The sequence below is a fragment of the Canis lupus genome, chromosome 12 (assembly GCF_003254725.2).
Source record: "Canis lupus dingo isolate Sandy chromosome 12, ASM325472v2, whole genome shotgun sequence".
Classification (NCBI taxonomy): domain Eukaryota; kingdom Metazoa; phylum Chordata; class Mammalia; order Carnivora; family Canidae; genus Canis; species Canis lupus.
The window spans coordinates 47,299,513-47,327,140 of NC_064254.1; the positions used below are offsets into that span (position 1 = coordinate 47,299,513).

General features: G+C 37.6%; 1 protein-coding gene across 1 annotated transcript; it reads right to left on the minus strand.

Annotated features, from left to right (window-relative positions):
• Positions 1-346: 346 nt before the first annotated feature.
• On the minus strand, positions 347-19,614 carry AKIRIN2 (akirin 2). The gene is made up of 5 exons (XM_025444436.3): positions 18,792-19,614; positions 3,999-4,142; positions 2,154-2,303; positions 933-1,004; positions 347-701 (listed from the first exon to the last, which is right to left on the minus strand). The coding sequence occupies exons 1-5, from the start codon at positions 19,024-19,026 to the stop codon at positions 691-693; spliced, it is 612 nt and encodes a 203-aa protein (XP_025300221.1). The 5' UTR covers positions 19,027-19,614; the 3' UTR covers positions 347-690.
• Positions 19,615-27,628: the final 8,014 nt, after the last annotated feature.

Sequence of the window (27,628 nt, forward strand, 5' to 3'; positions counted from 1 at the left end):
ATTAGAAGTAAATGTTTTATTCTTCCAGCTATATTCCAGTACTATATATAAGGCCAATAAAACGACAACACACTGGGGGGAAAAATGCAGCAATAAACAATTGTTAAAAAGACTGATAAAATAAATAAAAACTACCCAAAAAAAAAATTTAAGGGAAAAAAATCCTGTAAATCCTTTCTGAAACCCCAAGAAGTCCTGGAATACAGAAATGCCCTCCCTCTTTCACGATTTCACAGGAAGCACTGTAGACTATTTGCTTAATAATGTCCTGGGATTACATTCTAAATTATTAATACCTGGTTACAGCTTGGTTGTAGTGCACAATTAAAATCACACTAACTTCATCTGAAGTGTCATTCTACAGTTTTATTTACACAACCAGTGAAGGGCATGTTCTTAGAATACCAGCTTTAATCCTTTTCAAACATATTAATATAAGAAGCCAAATTGTAATGATACAGCAAATGAGGCCACTGGCATTAATACAGGTAGCAAAGGTCCACATCCAGATGGTACTGACATCAGGGTAATTTCCAAAACCAGTTGCTGCCTAAGAGTGGTTGCCACTGACGAAAGCTTGAAATAACCTGTATTCACAGGGGGGTATTGGCATTGCTGCATGTCATAATTAGGACCTCTTGCAACAACTCAACAAGGAACAAGGCAGCCCACAAATGCAGAAAACGTGATTCATGAAACATCTAAAGGGGGAGGAAAAGGAAAATTAGTGCAAAGTCCAGGTCAAAATTCAAAGACATACCAGACCTTCAACCCCAATGCTGCCCTACATATTTAAGTAACTGAAAGTAAAACTTTAGTAAAGTTTTGCTGCCTACCTCCTCTAACCTTTTTCTCCATGATTTTGTTAAATTCTCTTGAGCATATAGATAATTACAGTAATTGTCTTCTCCAAAAAAGATGGAGATACTTACAACTAGCAGGCTGTTCTCCGTATCGTCGCATTATTTGATCATGCGTAAACTTCACAAATGCATCATATTGTTCTATAAATAAAGGTACATATCAATTATAAAATTTGCAAAATGTACTAATATATTAGAGCCAGATAAACTCTGAAAAAAATCTAATATGTATAGTGAAACAATTCTAAATTGGCCCTTTGAATCAGACCCATAACCTCTGTAACAGTAATTAGTTTTATCAAATCAAAGAACAGAGCTTGGTCAGGAAACCTACTAATGTCCAAATCAACCTCATGTATAGGGTAGGAGCTTATTTCTTAACTTATTAAAAAGGCTATCTTTCTACTCTGAAAGTTTACTGTAAGTGATCTATGAGTGGCAGTATTTTTTTTTTTTTGAAGATTTTATTTATTCATGAAAGACACATGGAGAGAGAGAGAGAGAGAGGCAGAGACACAGGCAGAAGGAGAAATAGGCTCCATTGCAGGGAGCCCGACGTGGGACTCCATCCCAGGACTCTAGGATCACGCCCTGGGCCAAAAGCAGGCGCTAAACCGCTGAGCCACCCAGAGATCCCCGAGTGGCAGTAAGTACTTCAATGAAAGGAAACAGAAAAACAAAAGTTTAACAAATATGTCCAAAAGCATCCACATGTAGCCTAATCAACTGTCACGGAAAAAGATGTTACAAAAAAAAATAAAAAAAAAAAAAAGAAAAGAAAAAGATGTTACATAACTAAGCAAATTCTCTTGCCTATGTTAGCCCCTTCATTTAAGACTTTAGAATAAAAAAGCTTACACTATCAATACCCAGTAGAATCTGGCTTAAAAATCAGGGAGAAAAACGTCCTCATTAACTGACCATACACAATAAATGTGTCTAGACTGATGGGAAAGTTCTCATGAAAGATGTAGTCTAAAAATCCAAAAGCAAATTGAGGTGAATAGCCAAGTCAAGTGTTCGGCACAGGAATACCGAAAGAAAAATCTAGTTCACATTAATACTGTTCCTGATCTATAAGGTTAAGTAATACTATTTCTTGAGGTCACTAAGGAGGGCCATGAGCAACAGGAAAGTTAAATTCCTTTCTCGAACTGAAATTTTCCAGTTCTTAGAAAACATACTGTAACCAGTGGATAGATAGGATAATTTAACCGACATTAAGGACATGTGGGAAATAATGCATTTCTTAACAGTGAGCTTCTAGGAGATTCTAAAATAATATCATACCTGCAAGTTTTGTGTTCAATATTTCTTCATACTCTTCTCGAACTTTCTCTTCACGTTCTTTCAACAAACGTTCACAGATCATCCCAACCTGTCGTAGAGTAAATAAGGGCTGTTCTTTTTTTAATGGTGAGGATGTTGCAGATGAAGTCCCTATGTATAACATGAACCCAAAAAAAAAGCACGATTTAGAGCCATCATAAAAAGGATCTTCTAAATGCAGAGGTTTCATTTGGATCTTTTCAGTGTTCATATGAAAGCATTTTCTGTAAGTTTTTAGCACAGTATTTCCCAAGGAGTCTTAAAACAGGTTTAATACTATCAGCTATTTACAACTCTAGAAAAACACAGCAAGATGTATATAATCAAATTATAAAGTAAAAAGTCTGAAGGTAATCGGAGAAAAGTACAAGATACAAACAAAACTTAATAAAGCTTATGTTTTTTAGTTAAGGAGTAACAGCTAGGTAAAAATAAATACTGTGAATATAATCCTAATATTCAACGTTAAATTTTATGGTTCAGAGTGCTTAAGATTATTAATGGAACAGCCACTTAGCATCATCAGATAGTGATACTTGATATAAAAGATTTCTTCAGAATGCATTCCTCTTAAAGTACTACTTAACGAACTTACATCATTATTTATTGAAAAGAACATCTGAAATTAATCTTTTGAAAACTCAGGATTATGACATGATGTATCTATTTTAACACTGCTGCAAGTCTTTTATACACACTCAAATACATAGATTTTCTATCAATTGTCCTGCTCTGTGTATCTGTCCCTGGACCCCCAATCCTCTTTTCACTTTTTTGTAACATGCATGGCTGGGACCACTTAATTAATATGCTTGTTAGAGCTGTGTCTATCACAAGATAAAGTATAACAACTTTGTAACTATGAAGGCTATCTTCCTAGCTTTGTTAGTTGAGGCTGCCAGTTAATTGATCTAAATAAATTGACTGAATGATGATGAACTTAGTTTCCTGCTGATATAAATCTAATCTCTACCCTCACCTCCCCCTAACAATGTTTCACCCATGTACACACCTATCTCCCCACCCCCCAAGCTGGCAGGAATACTGCAGAATTTAGTTTTGAACAATTTTATGTATCCTAATCTAATTTCATGACTATTTTATAGCCTTTGAATTTTTTTTTTTTAAAGTAAACTCTACCCCCCAATGCAGGGCTCGAACTCAAAACCCTGAGATCAAGAGGTGAATGCTCTACCTACAGAGCCAGCCAACAGCCCCTGAATGGTTTTTTATTCTGATAGGTTTTCTTATCCCTGCTGGGAGGAGGAAATGAAAGGGGGCAGGCAACTTTGGTCACAAGAAAAACTATTTTGCTGAGAATTTTACTAAACTAAGAGCCAGTTTGCAAACCTTTAAGAATCTATCCTAACAGGACAAATGTATGAGGGTGCATGAACGAGGACACTTTTGTAAATACTTTTATTACCGGAAATTCAGTCTGATTATCTTCATTAGTGGTTAAATAATTATGAGAAGTTCATAAAAGGGCATAATAGTCAACCATGGTAAGGTGCATCTACACTTAACAGAGAAAGTTAATATTTTTGTCTTAATGAAGGCTACAAATCGTAACCCTTATGGGGAAGTCCACTTAGGGGTATTATATCCAGGTGGTTGTCTCTGAGTAGTGGGAATCCAGGTAGCAAATACTTACTTTGTACCATATTCTACAAGATCATGAATTATTTGTATAAACATTTTTAAACCAAGGGGGAGAAACAGAAACTTGAATGATTAAAGGCAATTTAAGATTACCTTTTCCCATACTAAGTAACATTTCCTTTCACTTACTAAGTTTATTATTACCTGGTGAAGCTGGTCCACTGAGGAGAAATGCATGTGGTTGTGCCTCAGAAGTACAACATGGATCTGTCTGTTGGAAACTAGTTTCTAAATGTCTTCTCTTCTGCATGCGTTTATACTCTTGTTTTATGTTGTACAGAATTTGTTCTAGAAGGAAAAAATTGGGAAGATAAAAACTATGAAGCTTAAAAAAAAAAAGGCTGTTTCCAACAATTAGTACAATCAATCTACTGAAAATATTTTCTTCAAATAATATCCAGACAACTGATATTCTTGAGGAATTTGTTTCAGCATTAATGGGGGCACTCATTCAGAAACAGCATATACACACCACCAGGATTTGAGCTATATCCTACAACACCATTCTTTCTGAGCACTAATTAGCAAAAGACAAATTTAAGTTTTTCATTCAAAGTAAAGGGAGTCTTGTGAACTTCTAATTCAATTTAGTTTAACTCAGAGTCTTAAAAATCCCAAATTCAAAGGCTACTTATTCATCACACACAGAACTATTAAACAGTCTTTGAAAAGACCATAAATAATTAGAAGTGGGGAGCACTATAAGTATATATATAAGCACAAACCAGTGAGAATTGACAGCAGGTCAAACAAAATGACAAAGCTGATGGGGAACTAAAAAATTACTATACATTAAATGGTCGTGGCCATCAGTCCAACAGAAGTATTACAGCATTAACAACAAAAAGTGTTGTTCTGAATCTTGGGTGTAAAAACCCACATAAAGTGGTACATAACAGGTACTCAGTAAGAACCACTGTACCACAGTGCCATTACCTTCAACCACAACCATCTAAACAGATAAAATCCTATCAAGCGTGTATCCTTTGGCCAGTATGGTTCATTCTGGAAAGATTAATAACTCAATATAGAGTTACTATTTAGCCTCTTTAGAAAATCCCTCCCTTGAGGTTTCCACTACCCTCGAAACAGACTTTCCTACAACCACCATAGCTCCTAGATTATCCATGTGAAACTACATCCTAAATTTATTAATCCCAACCCAAAACAAATTTAAACAAAAATTAAGGTGGCAATTATCACCACCTTAATTCTACAATGGTGTGTTAATTTTAAAATGAACTGAAAGCTTACTTGAAGGCTAAAGATTTGTGTAAGATGAAAATTTTTTAAATTTAATTTAAAATTAAATTTAAAAAATTTAATACTGGTGGGGTTTTGTTTTGTTTTGTTTTTTTAGGTATATACTTAATTCTCCCATTTCTTTTCTCAAACTGTATTATTTCCCCAGTAAGAACTTTTAGGGCTTTTGAAGAAGACCCTGAGGGGACAGTCAGTCCCCTTACACATTTTAGTTCCTGCCAATTTCATTATTTTAACTGAGAAAAAGTTGCAAAAAGATACATTCCATGAAGAAGCTCTATTTGTGTAAATTTTGTGGGTGAACAAACCTGTTACATATACAAGAATCTGCGGCTTAAGCACTACAGAATTACACACTGGAAGACTGAATAAGGAGTACTTTATCTGTAACATTTTTCAGAATCTTAACATTTGTTTATATTAAAAATGGTCATTTTCAGTCTTTTCCATTTATTTGAAATAGTCTGTGATTTAAAAATGAAGGTACCAGGATCCCTGGGTGGCTTGGCGGTTTAGTGCCTGCCTTTGGCAGAGGGTTTGATCCTGGAGTCCCAGGATTGATTCCCCCATCAGGCTCCCTGCATGGAGCCTGCTTCTCCCTCTGCCTATGTCTCTGCCTCTCTCTGTATCTCATGAATAAATAAATAAAATCTTAAAAAAATAAAATAAAATAAAAATGAAGGTACCATGGGATGAGCACTAGATGTTATACTATATGTTGGCAAATCAAACTTCAATAAAAAAAATTAAAATAAAAATGAAGATACCAAGTGTGAAATAAAATGGCTGTCTCCTGAACAGTTTTAGTTAAGTACCTTGATAGAAATGGGTTCCCTAAAAAAAAAAAAAAAAAAAAAAAAATTGGGTTTCCTAAGATTCACAGAGGGGTCAAACAAGATCTAGCCTAAGATTAATGTAGTAAAACCTTTTAAAATTTAGCTTTGTATTAGATGGTAATCTAATACTTAAGAGATGCTATAACAAGCTAAGGAATCTTTAAATATAATTTACAAAATAAATTCACCAATTTAATTGTACAACTTGAAAGGTTTTCACAAATGCATGCATACAGGTCTTGAAACCACCACTATCATAATAAAGAACTTTATCACCTCAAAAAGTTCTCCTATGCTCCTATTCACCCCTCACCTTCATTACCATAATATTCATCTGCTTTCACTATTTGAAACATTTTTGCCTTTTTGAAAATGTATCATATAAATGGAATCATAAAAAGTATAGATTTGTGTATGATTCAGTAAAATGCTTGAAATTCATACATGATGTTTCATGTATCAGTAAGTCCTTTCTTTTTATTAATTAGTACTCCATCATGTCTATATATAAACATACACACATGCACACACCCCTTATCCAATCTCCTTTTAATGGACATTTGAATTGCTTCCAACTTGGTGCTATTATAAATAAGGCTACCATGAACAAGTCTACAGGTGGATGAATTTCATTTCTCTTGAATAAATACCTAGAAGAGGAACTGGATGGCCTGATTATGTGGTAAGAACATGGTAAGAAACTGACAAACCATTTCCACAGTAATTGTACCATTTTACATCCCCACCAGCAATATATATGTGAGAGTTCCAGGTGCACTACACCTTTGCCAACTTGATACTATCAACTAAAGAGCTGAAGAGTTTTTAAAAGATGTATTTATTTTAGACAAAGAACTCATGTGAACACGCATGTGAGGGTGGGAAGAGGGAGAGAATCCTCAAGCAGACTCCCTGCTGAGGAGCCCCATGCAGTGGGGCTCTATCCCAGGACCCTGAGATCATGACCTGAGCCAAGATCAAGAGTAGGGTCCTCAACTGACTGAACCACCCAAAGAGCTGAATAGTTTTGAATGCTTTGCCTCAATGCTTTTTCATCTAATATGATGCAACTATGTCATCCAAGCCTCGTCATGTGCATAAATGCTCTAATACTGGTAACATGTAAACAACAGTGTTATTCAGTGAATAATCCAACTTAACTTGACCAAGATCTCAGCTAACTTCGGGTCTCAAACTCATTTATCTCAATTTGGAGAGGTATACAGTTTTAAAGGTATTAACTCAAGAAATTTCCCCAGATTCAATTTTCCACAACTCACATTGTAAATTCAACCTAGATACCTGGCTGACTGAAGTTGCTTCTTATATCAGCTGGATAGAGGTCTTCCATTCATCAATAAAGTTCTTATGTCTACCTAGTCTTAAACTACTTAAATCTAGCCATCTTTCATCAAACTGCCAAGTGACATTTTATTCCAAGTACATATAATACGTAATAGTGTGTTGCCAACACAATCTATGGTCCATTAAAGAAAAAGTCAAGTCAAATGAAGCTTCACTTACATATCAGTTGCACATGCCAGTTTTAATAATGCTGCCTTCATATTTGGCTTATGTGCACAGGACGAATTTGTAGCAAATCACTTAGAGCAAAATATACAGTTATCTTCATATCAAACTACACCACAAATGGTGGTTATATCCCTTGTCAGAATCCTAAAAACTATATCCTCCTTTTACCATAAAATACTAAGATTTCTTCCACCTCACTAGGTCTACATGAAAGTCTGAGAAAATTCTGTGACTAATGGCATTTTCATTCCCAAATCTAGTAAATGCCATTAAGATTGCCAATAAAATTCTTCTCCTTAACAAATGAGAGATTATCAATGAGCCAGCATTTATTCCTCAAGAGTATTTTTTAAAACCCATAAACTGAGCAAAAAATCCAGGTAAATGTGAAAAGAAAAAGTCTGGCTTGTGGCAGTATTAAGCCTACTCCCAAACTGTTTTATTCATTTTAGTTGCCACTGATTACTTAAGAAAGCCTGTGCACAATAAGGTCAATACAGAAGAAAGCAGTTGATGGGATTAAGAAATAAGTCGACATTGTAAGAGAAATAGCGAGAAGGTGAAACTGAGAGCAGAGAGGAATATGGAATTAGATGCAACTACAAATGTCCTTCTAGATACAGTCCATAAGATGTCTAAAAATGTGACGTGAAACTAAACTTTTGCTTTAGACCTGCATAAACTTGCTGTTTTCCCACTGACGTAATTAGTAAATCAAACATAACAAGTCTCATTAACAGTTTAAATTAAAAAAAGTTTAAGTTTAGGTATATAAAACATTTTTGTATCACCTTCATTTCTCTATGAAGTATCTTTGAAAAAATAAAGTTCATCTAACCAACTCAAACAATGGGATTAAAAATAAATAAATAAATTTTCTAAGTTCTAGGTAGAACACAAATGAAAAAACTTGTACACAATTAAGTACAGAAAACCTGCAATTGGCATTAAGACCTAAAAATAAGGAACTGCCGAACTGTACCAAATAAAATAACAAACCAAATCTAGATCTCTGAACTACATACTAGACATTGTCATGTCAACATACACAACTGAGTCACACTATGGAAGCCCATCTTTGTAAATAAAGTATTTTCCCAGGATATGTCTAGAAACTAAAACAGCTCTTATGTTCTCTTTGAAGGAATCTTAAGGACAATGTTCTTACTCAGCCAAGAGCTATCTAACTAAAAAGAATGAGTTGATGCCATTTTTAATTCACTTTAAAATTGCTACTACATCAAAGGGACCTGGAACCAAATTTTAACACAAGATTATCAAATCATATCTAGAAGTGTTTTTTTTCTTAAAGATTTTATTTATTATTTAATTTACTTAACTTATTTGAGTGAGAGCACATACACAAGCAGGGAGATGGGTAGAGGAAAAGGGAGAAGTAGGCTCCTGGCTGAGCAGGCAGCCAAGATGCACAGCTCGATCCCAGGATCCTGGGATCATGACCTGAGCCAAAGGTAGATGCTTAACTGACTGAGCCACCTGAACATCCCCTACATGTAGAATTTTAACATCTATCTGGATTAAGGTAAATCCTAATAAGCATAATATTGCTGCACAAAATTATATAAACATTAAGGTATTACCTTCAGTAATTATTTATTACCTTCAGTAATTATTTATTACCTTCAAAAGCAACTGGCTTAGATTCTAAGTTTACAACATATAATATTTTGCTATAAAGACACATTCATTTATCAATTATCTCCAACAACAGAAAGAAAAATCATAATCACTACAAGTCAAGTTCTATTATTTCACTGGTACTATAATAGCCAATGATTACTTATTTGAAATAAAGGACTCAATTTGCTAAAACCTGCAGGTCTAAGTATAAATTTTACAAATTAACTGCACAATCGGAGTCACTACTGCAAGGAGTCCAAAAATGCTCAATCAGCAGGAGATTCCTCCCTAATATCCAGTAAGTTTCATATCTCTATTTTATGACATCAGTTTCTAAAGGAATGTTAACTTTGTTGCTTTTGTTTTTTAGTTCTTTATTATCTGTTAAACATCTTCTCAAATAGCTTATCTAGGAAAACCAAAAAAGCTGTAAACGGGGAAGGGAAAGAGTAAACTGAACCATCCCAAATCCAAAACCCAAAATATACATGCCACAGGAAACATTTAATGCCATGGCAAGAAGTCCAGCTTCTATTCCAGTTAACCATGGCCATGAAAAGAAAGTAAGGTCCAGAAGGAAAGAGAGCAGACTCCTTGAGGTCGACCCTGGGGCAACACAATCAAGCTAAAGAACAAACCCATCTACAAGTACTTATTAAAGCACCTAAAACACATAACACACAAACACACACACACATTAAGCTATAGCTTACATGGAAACCAGATGTTGCAAACTGATGATACACATCGTAAACAGCCCAAAGACATCTCTGGCCTGAATAGCTTCTTTTTAAAAAGAAATGTTAATTTATGGCCAACATTTAAAAAGTTCATGATTTTAACTAAAAGTCAGATTTCTGGGGTACTGTTAAGAGAAGAAAACTGGAATACGTGGCCAAATTCAGCAGCCGCTAAAAAGCGGCTGCTATCTTTCATGTAGAAATCCTTAAGTTATTCTACAACTTTAATGCATATACAGATATCACCTGGGGATTTTGTTAAAATGTAGATTCCGAGAGATGCAGTCTGGGATTCTGCACTTATATACTGTGTTTCCAGATGACAGTATATATGTGTTTCTTGCTGCAGAGGAGTAGCAAGGTTAAAATAAAATTCACTAATTCCATGTAGTTTACTTCACTCATTTATATTACTTGCCTGAATTGTGGGCATTTATGTTTTTGTCTCCTCCTTAAAATAATAACTCATCTACTGTGGCAATTAAAAAGAAAAGTGGTTGGTTTATTTATTATTGGACATTCTGGGAAATGGAGGGGAGAAGGAAAGCAGACTACTTCAAGTACAAAAATATGTCACCCTAACCTACATGTCTGTTGTAGTTCAAAATTAGACATGCCCCTCTCTTGCAGGAAAATATTCTGTAAATCAATTTAAATTTGATTGTAAACCAAATTAAACTTAGACTCATTACATGACATTTACATATATTGATTCATTTTTCCTAAAACATCTTCCTTAAAATATGAAATTCATGTTATGTGATTGACAGTGAACAAATGCATTTACTTTTCTATTACATCTGCTTTAAAAAAGCAATTAAGACTACCTTTCATACCAGAAGGCAATGAGGAAGTCCACAGACATCTGTTTATCCCATATATTTGTAAATTAGCTGTGAATATTTAAAAGTCAACACAGTTCACTTTTAATCCTGACTTCTGGGGGAAGGAATGGCTTCTGGGAAGATCTAACAATAAAAATAAAAGGTCCAAATTCCCCATGACCAGATCTGAAAGGAATGATCTGAACTAAATATATAAATTAGAGCTTCATCTGTAAGTGAAAACTAGTCAGGAGCATGCATGTGATTGCTTACGGAGCTATTAAGCTAAACAAAAGTGCAGATGAATTAGAACCAAGAACTCCAAACTTTAATGACCAAATGAAAACAGAAAGCAACCAAAAGTGGAAGAGTTCAAAAAGTTATTTCAAAAAGGAATGGAAGAATAGTATAAAATGCTCTAAGAAAGGTCAAACAAGATGAGGATTGATTATAAACCATGGAAATCATTGGTGACTTGACAAGAGCTATTTGAAAGCGCTCTCAATTTGTTTTTGAAGTCGAAGAATCTGGATGACTGCTGAAGGAAAATGAGGATGTTTTATTTCTTATATTATAATGGATTAAGTATAATCTTAACAATACTTAAAGCCAAAAGCAAAGATTCAGTTGCAAGATTCTCCTCCTTTAATCAAGAGGAGAAGATTCTTTCAGAGAAAGAGAATCCTTCTCTGTGTGAAGTGCTTTAATTATTTCGTTTAAACTTCTTCAGTAATATTAAAAGGAGAACAGGATTAGCACAAAAATTGGTAGTGTAGGTACTGGGAAAAACGAAGCTGCCATTTGATGGCTTCTATTTGTGAAGTAGAAGCAAGGTTATTCACTGGAATGGCAGGATTGCTGGACAGTATAAAATGTTCCATTTGAGGTTGCCCCATTGTGATTATCTCCAACACTTTGGGACGAGAAATGCTCTTAATCCTCACAACCACCCTTAAAGGCAGATATTACATCAAGTGCATTATTTTACAGATGAAGAGAATGTGACTTTGGTTCAATGTCTTCTGAAAGGTCACAACAAAGCTGGAACAAGGTAGAGTCGTCATGACGTCAGGGCTTAGGCTCAACATCTACTGCCCTCCCCAGTATTATAATACTACAATACCTAGCCAGTATTCATTCCACAAGTACTTAAAGTTACAATAAATAACAAGGAGGAAAGCTAATTTTTTAAAAACCAGGATGTCAGAGATAGAGAGATGACTACTAATTACTGATATTTCAATTCTCTGAAACTTCAAACTGTTAAGAAAATAGTAACTAACCAAAGCAGTGCAGGAGTCTCATCTATCCAGTCCTAAAACTGTGATCACTGGCAAGAATAATTATTTTCAAAATCTTCATGTTACACTCAAGTATTTATATAAGGGATACTTCCCCATCTCTAAACTGCCTCTTCTTAGGACATGCATCTATATCTAACCAGAAATGTTTTACTGATGTTTTAAAAGGAAGAATTATTCTAAATTGCTAAGTCAGCACTGCCACACATATGGGACTAATTACAATAGTGCCAGCCTCTGATAACATACCCTTTTTCACCTTAGGCCAAGGCTGATTGCAGTGAGCATCAGGTTCTCCTGTTCGGTCTCATCAACCTAAAACTTCTTGTACTTTTAACCAATTATACCACTTAGAAAAGTTTTTCTATCAGAGAATTATACTTTAGTAACAGGAACAAGGCAATTCTCTGTGACAAATGGAAAAGTTTAGGAACAGTAATGTTTGAAAAATTGGCTTTCTGCAATTTTTCAAATTCCACTCTATATTCTTTTTTTTAAAAAGATTTATTTTCGGGGGATAAGGGCGGGGAGAGGAAGATCTCTCAAGCAGACTGCTTGCTGAACAGAGACCCTGGGGCTCAATCTCATGACCCTGAGATCACAACCTGAGCCAAAACCAAGTCAAACTGTTAATCAACTGTGCCACCCAGGTAGGCACTCCTCCACTCTACATTCTATTTTTCAATTGCTAGATCAGTCCAATACCTTTTTTTTTTTTTTTTTTTAAGAAACAAAATCAACTCTTCCAGGTCCCCCCTCCAAACTTTAGTTTGATTTTTGGAGGTAGTTTTCTAAGAATTAACAGTAATGGAAATGAAAATGGATACTAAACCAAAGTCAGAATATACATCATAAAATAAAGACAATTTCAGAAACAATGAACAAGCTTCAACTATCATCTTAAGAAAAAAAAAATCACTTTAATGTTTCAAAAGTAGTAACAGTGTGATTTAATTAGTAAAACAATTTCAAAACCTATGCTACCAAAAGTGGATAGAATGCATACATAGATAAATGCCTACAAGGAATTAAAACAAGTAATACTGAGATAGCATAAAGATTATAGTTATTTTTATTCAAGTTTACCTAGCTAATGAAGTATCCACAGTGGTGGCTCTATCAGTCCCTTGACAGACTCTTTGCTTAACCAGCACAGTATCTGGAACTCAAATGAGGTTCATAAAGCTTGAATTAAAGTAAATATTTAAATTTTTAATAATGTTGGGAAAAACCAGGTACATGAATAGACCCAGAAACTAAAAATTAAGTCAAATCCCAGAAACGTATATCACATTTTGATTATAGTAATTATTATACTATAATCAAAATGTTGCAAAGCACTAGTTCATGCTATGACATTTAACATAAACTAATGACTTACAATTTCTTAAAGGGAGGAGGAAAGTAAGTTATAACCTCCTCCATACACCCCCCCCCCCCCAAGACAAACTACAAGCATATTCTGTTTTTCTTTTACTGGAAGGTTAAAAAACCACTACCAACCAAAATAAAAGCCTATCCCCACAAAGAAGATTAAACAATCTGGCATACTTCAAAAGTCTAATCAAAAGGCCCAAAATAAACACCAAAGCTGACAATGTAACATACAATTTTAATTTACCTGCAAGGATTCCCTCCCTGCTCAATATAGCTTCAATATCTTCTCATCACATTAGAAACTTGCTATAACCTAAATCATTCAATTCTTTTAGAAATAAGAGACTAGAACTTCATATTACAAAATATTTTCTCCTAAAAATCATCTAAAAACTTAAAAAATGTATTTCTTCAAATGTGCAGATCTCCTAAAATGGTAAAATTCTTACTACTGGGACTATCTCAAACATTATAATGCATGTAATCTATGTTTATCATCATTGTCTAGAAAAATGAGGGGCAGTATATGGAGTGTACTTCAAGTGCCTCAGAAAAAGTATTCATCAGTCTTAAAACTAATTGCTATATTTATTATTTCAATAAATTTGAGAAGTATCTTAAAACCTTATAATAAGACATTAAGAGGGAAGTTATGGCAGATAAGAATACCTTTGGGATACTTTCAAACTATACAAGTCCCATATAACCCACTGTAACCTCTCAAAATCCAAGGGGCAATTCCTGTAAAGAATCTTTCCTCCAAGACTGAGTTATTAGTGATAGATTACATTTCCTAGATGTTTAGAAAGCTGACAAACATTGGTAAACTGAGCAATAAGATTAAAGATGAATCTCTTGAACTATATTCACTTGTTGAAGACCTCTTTACCATCTGCAGATGCCAGCCAGACTGGTTCACATAGGCTTGAACAAGTATTAACACCATTTCAAAGTAGTCTTTTCAAAGGCAAGAAATTCACTGTGGTTTCACATATGTACAGAGAACAACTGTGAGTCAACAATATTAGTACAGTGATAACGCAAAGACTGCAGGGACCATAACTTGCTGGTTATAGGTACTCAAAAAAACCAACACTCCAGCACTATTACCTAGTTTGATGAACCACCTATCCAAGAGGTCCAAACTTAAGCCATGTTATCATTCTGCATCCTTTAAGTGGAGGGAGAAATCAAGAGTTTGTTTTCAAATAGAAAAAATACGCAAAACTGGGCAATTCATTCCACTGAATCTCTTATTCACAGCCTTTCAAGACAGAAGTGTTTTTCTACCATAGTGTCTTCCTGGGTTCATCAAATACTTAGTAAAAGATCTCCTGGGTACTTAACACAGTGTATTTTTTTTTCCCTATAAAGCCATTCAAGAACTAAAGAAATATATTATTCTCCTTTACAACTCAGATTATTTCTGTGGCAACCATGGTAACTAGTAGCATCTATAACTAAAGGGCTAACTGCTCTGACCTAGCCATGTTTACCTTATGTGTTTCTGTGCTCAAGTTAGGCTTTTCTTCTTTCAAAACAAAATAGCTCAGTAATGAATACAACTGTGCGTCTGCTTTTAAAAGCCACAAACTCACACAATTCTTAAATGCATAAGCCATAGGAATATGAAATAACTGCAGTTACATACACAGGGTTAAGTAAAATATCAGGTTTAAAATTTGAAGTACAAAGACCATTAAAAACAGCCTATTTGCCAAATCCACTGAGAAACTAGAAGCAATTTAACAGCTGTCTAAATAACCACAAAATATTAAAAACACTTCTGGCTCAATATAAATGACATCTGAAGTGAAATGCTGCCTCCTCCAACAGACATCTCATTTGTTTGCCTAGAACCGTTTATACTTCATTTAAGCCAGCTGGTGTCTCCGTTTGCAGGCATGCATCAATGTCTACTGAACAATCTAAGTTCCTGTAAACCCTTCCCCATTCACAAGCTGCAATTTCCATTTTTAATGGCAAGTTTCCAGCAAATACAATAAGTTCTTACAAAGGAATTTAACTCTTCATCCAACTCAATTCCTAAAGCAGACCAGAGCAGTGGTAACAAGACCTAAACAATGTGTTTAAGTGCCTAGCAAATTCCCAAGTAGTTGACATCCACAGAAGGATCTCCTTACCAAACCACTTATTCAGTACAATTATGAAAAACAATGTGTTTGATTTGACCGACAGTCTCTTGTAATGTTAGATGATATTTCAGTTTTATTAAAATAATTTGGTTCTTGGGAATGTTATGACAATCTTTGGCTAAGAGATAATATTGTGAGATGTTTCAAAAGCCAACAGAGAAGTATACAGAATGCACAGAATCTTTTCAACTAACTTACCAGGGTGAGTACTGATGCAGCTACTAGAGGTATTCATTTTTCCCAATCAGTCTACCCCCACCCCACCCTCATTCACTTTTCCCTTTTCACATCCCAGGTATTATAAACCTTACTGCTGACATCCTAGAAAGGCAGGAGTGGACACACTTTTTCTGTAAAGGATCAGACAGTAAATACTTGAGCTTTGGGAAAATACAGTCTCTATAACAAATACTAGCTCTGCAGTTGTAGCCTGCAATGAGCCATACTTTGGGGGGGGGGGGGCGGGAGAGAATGACCCTGGCTGGTTCCAATAAAACTTTTTTTTTTTTTTAACCAGCCCTTTCCTTTTCCCTGGCATTAAGTTGCAACAGTTTGAAAAATACAGATTTAAATAATTTAAATAACAGTCATCAAGTCAAACTTTCGAATCACCTTCCTGGGATGACTAAAATAAACTAGGGTTGAAATCCCAAGTTCCTCAAACTAGTAAAGCCAGAACATCATTTCAACTACACGTCAAAACACACTAAGTTTCCAGAAAAGAACAATGATAAAACAATAAATTATATGCATGTTCTGGAAAAAAAAATAATTTCAGTACTCTAGCTCTAAATTTTTAAATTACACTTGAACGGACAGAAATGAAAGGAAAACAAAGTTTCTGCAGAGTCCTAGTCAATCTCAACTTGGTAAATCACTTTCCATTTCCAACCCTAGCTATTTATTTCAGCCACAGATATACAGATATTTACTCTTGCAAAGTTTGAGAATCACCACTGTTAAAACAAAAATCTAAAAATTAAGTGCTTGGAAAAATTATTTCCAAGATTGGGGACATGATAACTGAAAAGGTCTTTTATACCTGCACAACACTGCAGCTCCCATTATGACATCATTACAAAAACCACACAGGAGCCTACCCAAGCTGGCCATCTAAAAACAAAAGCCAAATTAAACTTCATGTAGAATATAATTCAAAATTACAGTAAAAAAAAAAGTAAATTTTAGCAATTCAAAACTTTACAATCTCAACTGCTTTCCTCAAGTCAACTTTTTCTGTTAATACTCAAGTCGGTTGAAAAAATTAAATCTTTTAGCAGGCTCAAAATGATCAATTAGGCTGTGATTTTAAGAGTTCAGGATATGATCAAACTTCCAGAATAGATGTTAAAAACACCCCGAAGATGACAGCAATATTTTGGAAAACATGAATTTGAAACATCAGGCTTATTTAAACAATTTCAATTACTCCAGTCATTTACTAAATTATCATCCACTCAATTGAAATTTGAGACAATGTGGAGCCAACAGCATTAACCAATGCTACAAATGCATCAATGAAATGACAGATTTGTAAAAGATCACAATCCTGAATAAATTCCCTTTAAAGTGAAGACAAATATAGCTCCTGGCTGGTTAATCATATATGCTCAAGACTACTGCAGCATTGAGATATACTAAAGTATATCCCAAACCTAACACTAAACTCCCAAACCTAACACTGTATTAATTCACCGGCTCCCCTGAAATTTATAGCTAGTTAGCCAGGGCTATTTTTAAGTGGCCTTATTTGTTAAGTACGGATTCCTAGGTATCATTTCAATTTTCAGTATCATTTGACTAAAAAGACAAAAATCTAAAAATAATTTAATCACCAGCTCATAACACTGATTGTCTTTTAATGCAAAGCCTAACAGTCAATCAACCAATGCCTTTACATACAAGGCAGTTTAGGCAGAGTTACTAAATAAAACTGAGAATTCTTCTGAAAACTCTTTAAAACTCTAAAATAGTGTATCCTTAAGTTAGTCAAATATTTAATAAAAGAAATGGTAGCCTAGGCATTGAGGGTGTCCCTAAAAATCTGGGGAAGGATATTTAAAAACCTGACTTGAACAAAACAATTCCAAATGGAAGTTACCAAATATAGAGGTATATACTGCCCACGGGTTTTTTAAAAGCTGATAATAAAACACTTAAACTATGAAAAGGCTTTGTCTGCAAATGATATCACTAAAGGCTCAAATATGAAACCTTTGCATACTATACTCACAAAGAGATTTACACTACCAGTCCACAAAAAGCCTATCCTAGGACTGTGCCAGGGGCACACAAGGATTTTCAAAGTACAGAAAAAACTGGGCACACACACATGCAGTACAAAGCAGCCAAAAGGCATTTCCCCATAGTCACTTTCAGGAAATGTTTCAAGATGAAAAGCAAAGACAGTCTTAAGTGCCTTAGAGTCTTGGGTTGATTTCTTTATTACTCTCAAGGCCTAGGCTGTTCTCCACCCCCCCACCCCCCGCCACCCCACCGTACCCTGTTGAGAAATAAAGCACCTCCAACCAGAAGCAACTACTCAGGCCCAATTTTCAGTACAATTCGCTTTTCATTAAAAGTTCAAGTTTCTCAGGGTCTAGACGCATAGTACGATCATATTACAGTACTCGGGAAGAGCATTTTCTTTGTTGTTGACCCTGCTAGGGAAACAGGTCTTGACTCAGCCAAAGTGGCGTTCTTGTGGGTGATTAATGACAGGCCTAGATCTCGCCCCAGTGACATCCATCCCCACCCCCCACCCCCTCTGTACTAAAATCAGCCATGTCTGAACTGGAGGAGGGGCTGCTGCCTCGCCTCAAACCACCCAGTCCCACAGTTAAGGGCTGCGACCAATCGATTCGAGGAGACAGATATCGAGATTCGGGCGAAACGTTACTCTTCTCTCGCCTAAATTTATGAATAATATCACCCTCTCTGATCATTTCCGCTGGGGCTCTCCAGACTACGGAAACACTCCATTCCAGTCATTCAGCCCAAAGAAAAGGATCTTCCTCTTCCCCACAATACCCGGCAAGGCACAGCCCCTGCCCTCCCCACCTCCCGACTCCCCCACCCCTTTGACATCAGGCCACTTCTATTGTGTCGCCGGGGCCAGAGGACCCAACTGAAGAAATGCGGCCGCTCCACTGCTACTTCTGCGAAGGAGGACGGCCAACCCGGCAAGCCCATCCCTGGGGCCGGGTTCCGCGTCCCGGGACCCCCGTTCTCCAGCCCACCCCGGCGGCCGCGGGGCCGAGTCCCACCTGTGGTGAGGCGGGAGGAGACGTCGCCAAAGGGGGACGGCTCCATTCGGAGATACTTCTGCGGCGAGGCGGCGGCGGCCGAGAAGGAGGCGGCGGTGGCGGCGGCCGCCGCCGACGGAGAGGCAGCAGCCGAGGTGGGCGCCGACAATGGCGCACATCGCCTCCGCTTCGGGGACGCTGGGCTCAGCAGCGGGTCGAAATCCAGAGTCCTTTTCAGAGTGGCGCCGCACGCCATGGCCGGGGCAGCCGAGGCCGGACTCGGGTGGGGTCGGGGAGAGGTGACGGGAGGGGAGGGTGAGGGAAGCGGGGGGGGGGAGCGGGGACCCGAGGAGAGCCTAACCGACGGGCTCAAGAGCAGGAAGGCGGGGTGGTGCAGCGCCGGCGAGGACGCGAGAGCCGCCGCCGCCGCTGCCGCCGCGGCAGGGGCAGTGGCCGGGCCGGCCCAGGCGAGAGCGGGAGGGGCGGTGGCGGCCGCTCACGACAGCCGCGTCAGGGGGGCTCTTCCGCCTCCTCAGGCACAGCTCCCCCGGGAGAGGCTCCGGCCGCCCCCGCCGTCCGTTCGAGCTTTGCGCCGCGCCTGAGGCGCTCCTGCGCTGAGACCGGCTCCCTTCGGAAGTCGAAACCAGCCCCGTCAGGTATGAGGCTGGAACGCGGCCACGAGTAAGCCCGAGTAAGGTCAGCAGCTTGAGAGCGGCGGTCGATGTGGAGGGATTGCGAGGCGGAGGCGGCGGCAGGAGCTCAATCGAACACGTCCAGCCGCTTCCCCCTCCTCTGTACGACTATTCCACCCGCCGCCGGCCCCAATATGGCGTCAATAACAACGCCGCCGATTCAAATTCTGCGGCCTCAGGGCGCGTGCGCACAGGGGTGGCTACCCCGCAGGCGCATTCTGGGAGTTGTCGTTTTTCACTGTGGAAGGGAATCGGCGTGAAAAGCGATTAGGGAGGAGTCACGAAAACTACGATTCCCGTCATTCAAGGCGCGGCATTCCGAGTTCCGGGTTGGAATTTAAATCCCCTACACGGCTTGAGTGTAAAAGGAGCTAAGCAAAAGGGGAAAAGAGAAAAGCCTGGGAGAGACTGGAAGAGAGGAAAGCCAACTGATGCAGAAAATAGGCTTAAAAGACCTTGAAAATTCAGGACATAGTTGTCCTGATACCATTCCCACAGTGATTTAACAAATGGGAAATAGAAAACTTAGCCAACCCAACAGTTCAAGACAGATTAATTTCGGTAATAAGAGTGCCAAAAACAAAACCTGTCCCAATGAGAGGCTAGGAAATACTGAGATTATGGAACATACTTAGGACTGAAAGGGAGAGCAACATTATTAGTATCAGATTACAGGATCCTCGAGTGAACTGGATGCTTTGCCCTTCCCAGGTAGCTGCTTGCATCCATTTATTAAATTCTGCAAAACCAGGTTTACCCTGTAAACGAATAAATTTGAAAGAGTACAAAGCCAAATTATTTTGCTTTGGATAAAAGCGAGTGATACCAGAAATTGTATTATCTGTTGAATATTGTAGTATAGTATATCTTTTGAACTCTAAAAATTAAAAAATCATAATGAAATGTCTAAAGGAGTAGATAATGAACCCATTTTATAAGCAAAGAGGAAATTTTGTACTGCTACTCAGGTACCTAAAATAACAATCAAATACGGTAGTAATAATGTAAAAAATTGTCACCAGTCTTTTGCCTATGGAAGCTATCCCCAGTCCAATACAAAAACTAGTTATTGCCATATTCTCAAATGATCATGTGAATGCCATATTCTCTAATGATCTTGGATATCACTATACTAGTTTCAGTATAGTACTTATGTATTCCCATTGTCAATTTAGTAACTGAAAGACATTTCAACCATTTTGTCGATAATTCCTCATTTGTGACTAGTTTAATATATTCCTGTTTTATTGAATTGTTCAACACCTTAAAGATCAGCAGTTCTGATCACATTGTGTCAATGACTAAACTGCACTAATTTTATTTTAAAATATGTTGTTTGGGAAATATTTTTTTGAAAATCATCAGCATTTAATGAAACAATGGCTTAACTCTGACACCCAATAGGTAAATTTTTGCTGAATGCTAAACACCATGAAACATAAAACCTATGATATGAAATTAACAGAATACACATATTTTATGTAAATGAGTAGGAAAAGATAGATTAAGCTGTGGGAAGCAAATAACAAAGCATTTATATTCCTGATAAATATTTTCTGAAATTAAGACTCTACCTTAAGCTATACAACTTACTTGGAGAAGGGACTGTTAGGAATTAAATTGTGTTTTTTCAAAATTCCTATGTTCTTTTTTTTTTTTTTAAGTCCTATGTTCTAACCTCAGTATTTCCCAGTGTGAGATGTCCATATTTGAGAAGAAGGTTATTTCAAATATAACTAGTTAAGATGAGGCCATACTGGAGCAGGGTGGGCCCCTAATCTATTATAACTGGTACCTTAATAGAAAGGGGAAATTTGGAAACAGACAAGCATGAAAACATGAAGATGCATCTATAAACCAAGAAAAGGCAAAATGGCCAGCAAATTACCAGAAGTTAGGAGAGAAGCATGGAACAGATTCCCAGAGTCCACAGAAGGAACCAACGCTGCAGATACCTTGCTCTCAGATTTCTAGCCTCCTGAACTGAGATAAATACATTTCTGCTGTTTAAGCTGTCCGTCTATGGTACTTTGTTATGACAGCCCTAGGAAAACTAATTCATCAGGCGATGGGTGTGGGTGTGGTTATCATTTGTGTTACCCTGTGCTGCCTGGTAAATGAGTTTTATGTACAGGTGGTTAGAGGATATCTGGCAAACTTGACAATGCAGGCCTAATGGCTGCACATGCAATCTGTGCTTCGCAGCATATCTGCAAAGGGCTCTCTGTTATTATTAAACAGTGGCAGGGTTAGGGCAGCCTCCTCTACTACCAATGACTAAGGATTCAGAAGCTAAGAGGAACAAACGGGACTCTTCCCTATTCACTTCTGTGTCTTTGCTCAGGGTCTCTGCCCCATACTTTTTGCCTGACTACTTATTCTTTAAGATTCACCCTGGGCATTAACTCCTATAGTAAGTCTTCCCCAGACACTTCAAGGCTGCATTAGTTTTATAGCTTCACATAGAGACAGATACCTATCTTCATATCTTCCTCATTACTCTCACCACATTGCAATATAATTCTCTGCTTATGAATCTGCCTCTCCTACCACCATATTAGTTCCTTGCCAATAGTAGAGTTACTCACATACTTCAACAGATACCTATTGAATGTTTCTTAAATAAACATTTTTTAATTACCCTATTCTCCCAGTAGCATACATTATTCTTGTCTCTTAAGATAGATGTCCACTAAAATATAGCAACCCCTTCAGGGTAGAGAAAAACTGTTGAAGTAAAAAAAACCCTAAAAAAATTTCTTAGGCTAAAATTGAAAATAAAAACAATACTTGAAAGCACATAAGTCTTAACTTGGTTTAGGGATGCCTGGGTGGCTCAGTGGTTGAGCGGCTGCCTTTGGTTCAGGGTGTGATCCCCAGATCCGGGATTGAATCCCACATCAGGCTCCCTCTGCCTCTGCCTCTCTCTCCATGTCTCTCATGCATAAATAAATAAAATCTTTAAAAAAAAAAAGTCTTAACTTGGTTTAGAAGTAAATGTGTATTTTGTTGATCAAGAGGAAAAGAAAACCATATTTAACACAATAAGTTGAATCAGGTCACATGAATCTAAATATATAGTACAGCTAATGGCTCCAGTGACCTACACAGACCAAAATTGTTTTTGTTGTGACTAAAAGGCCTATAATAAATGTCAAAGGCTTGAAATAATTAGAATGGTTTTGCAACAGTCTAGAAAGTATTTCTTGATTTGTACAATCTCAGAAGCCTCTGAAGAAAAACTGTTTTACCCAGATGCTGGTCTCTGCTTGGTATTAGACTTTTCTAGCACCTCCCAAAATATTCCCCAGGATCTGGAAGTAGACATAGCTGGATGACATGAGATATCATTTTATGTCATCCTGAGCCTGAAGATCTTTTTTATACCATAAATCATTTTCAAACACTTTTTCTGTTGTCAAAGATAAATGCAAATATGTAAGGTGTGGAGAGGTGTTTGCTGACTTTGCATGCTGAGTTTGAGTAATTGTAGGCTCAGCTTTAGGACTAGCAGTTCTAATTCAGGAGTCACTTCAAATCTATATTCAGAACAAGCATTGCTTACAGCAAAAAAAAAAAATTGTTTAATCATTGTGTAAATGAGTGCAGTAGGGAAGAAGAGACATTATAATTCCTTCCACATAAGGTTTTTCAGGCTGGCCGGAACCTCTTCTAAGAACCATATTTGGAATACGTATTAGAATACATATTTTCCATTGTAGATATGATATGGCTAATATTACTTTGGTTCCATTATTTTGGATGTGTTGGATGTGGTCATTATTTTGAATTGATTGGATAGTCCTAGAGTCATCAAAACTGTATATCTGTGAGTGATTTCAAGAGGTCACCTAGACTAGTCCCCTGCTCCAAGGCATGATTAACTGTAAAATACTCAAGCTAAATCAGTATCTATTTCATTCTTCCTAGAGATTTTTAGGATCAACATTCAAAATCTTGCAGTTAAAATACAACTGCAAATTTTCTTATATCTAGCTTTAACCTCTTCTCCATCAGAAGCTGATTTCTAATTGTATAGTGCTCTATAAAGAACAACACACTCCAGGAAATAAGCCATGATTCACTTATCCTAAGGGACTTTCAAAGAAACCACAGCATATTCTATGAGTAGTCAAAATAAGTTTTTATGAGGTCCTCATTTTAAAATTTGCATGCTTTTCTCAAGTATGTACAGTCAAGTACCCATATCCTTACACAGAAACCATTGGCGCTTACTTTAGAGAAAACTCAATCATGTTTGGGGATCTTATTTCCCAGCCCAGACCAATTAGAAGAATCAAGTAGAAGAGGGAAAAGGGAATTGAGGATGCTATACGGCGACTACAACAAGCAGCCCAAACATTGTATAGCAAAGAAAGGTACTGTACAAAATGACTACAAACTTAAAGCACAATAGCCTTGAACCACTGAAATGTCAGGACAATCAGTCCAATTGCACCTGAGGCATCACTGTATTACTATAGGACCATATAATTATGGGAGGGTTGCCATAGTTAACATATAAAAAATAAGACACCCAGTTAAATTTGAATTTAAGATAACAAGGAATGACTTGTTAGTGCAATTATGTCCCAAATACCACTTATTTTTATCTGAAATCCACGTTTTACTGGGTATTCTGTATTTTATCTGGCAACCCTAAATAAGGTGTTGACCCCAAGTCATCAGTAAAGCACAAACTGTTTACTATGCAGTTTGAAAATGGTGTAACTAGTAGGATATTGGAAAATGTTCCATTGATAGCATTTAAGATTAAGAAAATCAAAACTCGGAATGCCTGTGTGGCTCAGCGGTTGAGAGTCTGCCTTCGGCTCAGGGCATGATCCCAGGGGCCTGGGATCAAATCCCACATCAGGCTCCCTGTGAGGAGCCTGCTTCTCCCTCTGCCTGTCTCTCTCTCTCTCTCTCTCTGTATCTCTCACTCTCTCTGTATCTCTCATGAATAAATAAATAAAATCTTAAAAAAAAAAAAAAAGAAAATCAAAACTTTCAGTTGTCTGGAAAGTTGATTTATGTTAAATATTTTGAATAAATATATTCTATTCACTATAGAGTACCAGCCATAAAATAAACCTTTAATAAACATTGGGATGAGGGATGCCCAGGTGGCTCAGTGGTTCAGCATCCACCTTTGGCCCAGGAAATGATCCTGGGGTCCTGGGATTGAGTACCATATCAGGCTCCCTGCAGGGAGCCTGCTTCTCCCTCTGCCTATGTCTCTGCCTAGGTCTCTCATGAATGAATAAATAAAATCTTAAAAACAAACCAACAAACAAACAAACAAAAAAACATTGATTGAAAGACCTGGGTGGCTCAGTCGGTTAAGCATCTGACTCTTGATTGCAGCTCAGGTCATGACCTCAGGATCCTGAGATCCAGCTCCACATCAGGCTCCACGTTCAATGCAGAGCCTGCTTGTCCCTCTCTGTCCCCTTGCTTGCTCTCTCTCTCAAATAAAATCTTTAAAAACAAAACAAAACAATAAAACATGGGATGAACAGTGAAAAGCTTCACAAACTATCTTCCCAACAGTAAGACACCTCAAGCCTCTAAAGTTTGTCCCTAGCAGTTGTCTGTTCTGTTGTCCTGCCTGAGTCCACACCTGATTCAGAGTTGGTATCGCTGTCGGTGTCCGACTCCCGTTCCCTCTTGTGCCTGTTGTTCCGGGCTTCCATGATGCCACTGTGAACCCTCCCTGATGAAGCTTTTCAAGCAAATGAGATTGTACCTACATTTCCCCAACACTGAGGGCTCCCTCTGCAAAACCATTGTTATAAGAGTCAGTCAGGTGTGTTGTGTGAAGGAAATGAAGAAACAGGCCCAACTCTTCCCCTGGGAGCAGCTTTTCCAACACCATCTACTGATAACAAGCATCAACCTAGGAGCAATAATCGGTCATTTGGTCATTTGCAGCCCCCAGGGCCTGTATTATGGCTGGGGCTTCACTGGGTGACCAAGAAACTGCTAGATTTCATCTGGACCTTGTGTCCCACAGTTTGCCTTTGTGGTCTGATTAGTCCAAGAAATTGTTCTCATCTTAAAGGAGACAGTCTGCACTCTTGACAGGGTTTACCTCTGAGCAGTGGAACATGGAGTGTGTCTGTGGGAACAAGATGAACAGGACATGTTCCAACCCTCAAAGAAACTTAACTTTCTACCTTATATGACTGGCTGAAGATTCTTTTACAAAAATCCCATTTATTGCAATTATTTGAAAAATAAAATATAATTTTGTGGAAAAAATAAGTCATCTTAATTACCATTGGTCTGAAAACTAAAAACCAGTACATCTCAAAATAGGACCTAGCATATACATATAGTAAGTGATGTATATAGTGTATAGTAACCCTTAGTAAGTGATGGCTACCATTATCTTAGTATATGTGCTGCTGAAGCGAGTACATGGCTACCATTATCACTCTAAGGCAAATTCTAAAGTCTCTTCAAACCTGAAGTAGTGGAAGAGTTTCCAGAGCCTTCTTGAACCAATCACAGCTCCTGGGGTCCAGTTTCTGAGCCAATCTCTCTTCTCCCTTCCGTACTCCCCTGCTAGGAGGGAACTCAGACCATATCTAGGTTCCAAATCAGTGTAGTTGGGTTATGCGGTGTGCCTTACTTTAATCACAATTATGTAGGTGACTTAGAGCCTAAGTGGGCAATATTTGGAGGGAGGAGAAATATTATTTACAGGGATCTGCCATAGCCCAGGTGCTTTCTCAGCTTATCCTAATAAAAACCTAAGGTAATAGTGTTAATCTAATTTTACTGTTACACCTATGGCTCATGCCTGTGGTCACACAGTCTTAAACGGGTCAGGGTTGGGACTGTTACCTGACTCTGCAAGATCCCAAAGGTGTGTTCTTCCACACAGTTGACTAGGGTGGAAAAAAAAAAAAAAAAAAACTGGAAAGAAAGAGATGGATTAATTAAAAATTTCCAAAATATCATAATGGAAATAAGTAACAAGTGGTCGATTTTTAAAAAAGTTTTTTTTATGGACAGTGTCAGCATATGTTCCAGAAGACATAAAAAAATGTATCCTATGACTACTTCGCAGTGTTTTGTTTCCCCATGGAACTTGATACTTGAGTTCCAAGCTTTAAAAGATGATTGTTGAAGTACCACATTTCTGTTCTAAGGCAATTGTGAATTCCCGGGGAGTATTATGGAATCACATGTGGCCCACATGGCTTATTTCCCTTTCCAAAAAAAAGGTTTTTTATCATGTCTTCAAAACAGCTAGCTACAGATCACTAAAAATCATTCCTAAATCCTATTAACTACATCTTTTACTTTATTTGCTAATAAGCAGTTAAGTGGAAGTTCAGGTTCCTTTTATTCCTCTTGGTCACTTGCCACTCGGTATGTGGCCCACAGACTAGAAGCACTGGCATCACCTAGGAGCACACCTGGGCACACGTGGAAGCACACCTGGAGCTCTTGCATCAAAATCTGCATTTTAACAGGATCCCCCAGGTGATCCATATGTAGATTTAATTTGAGAAGCTCTGCTCCCCCATAGCGTCTTCCAGGCAGATGTGCTAATAATAATAAATAATAATAAATAATAATAAATAATAATAATAAATCACGGTCCTCAGGTATGGGCCATGCACTCTAACAGTGATACTAAAATAACTAAGACATGGCCTCTGAGATAGAAAGTGGAATAAAGAAAGAGGTGTAGGCAATCTAAAAATGCCCGCCTGGATCAATGAGAATTCCTATGTCCAAATGTCTTTCTGCTCCATGAAAGAGTGGTGTTCAGAGTGGCTTTCAATGGAGATAATACACCTGAGTGTTGTACTTGGAAAGTAGTAAGAAGAAAAAGAAAGATGCATACATCTTCCATACTGCTAAACTGTTCCTTCTTTCCCTAGTAATTATCCCCCCGCCCAGAACTCCAAAAGAAATGTAAGACAGCAAAGCTTCTTGGGACCCACTCAATTAACAAATGTTTATTGGGCTCTATACCCATCTCTGTGGTAAGTGCTCTGGTTACAGATGAGAACCACTCAGTCTCAGCCCTCATGGAGCGTGTGAACAATTACTACTGAAGTCTGTGAGTATGAACAGAAGGCTGTGGCTTGCAGTTTGAGAGGAAAAGATTAATTCTGGAAATTAGGAAAGAAAGGGGTTTCTTTC

Excerpts from the sequence above, each read along its gene's own strand:
- AKIRIN2 (XM_025444436.3), bottom strand. The coding sequence starts at position 19,026 with ATGGCGTGCGGCGCCACTCTGAAAAGGACTCTGGATTTCGACCCGCTG. Across the intron at positions 4,143-18,791 it reads CTCCTCCCGCCTCACCACAG|AACAAATTCTGTACAACATA; the intron begins GTGGGACTCGGC and ends TTTTCCTTCTAG. Across the intron at positions 1,005-2,153 it reads ATTGAACACAAAACTTGCAG|AACAATATGATGCATTTGTG; the intron begins GTATGATATTAT and ends CTTTATTTATAG.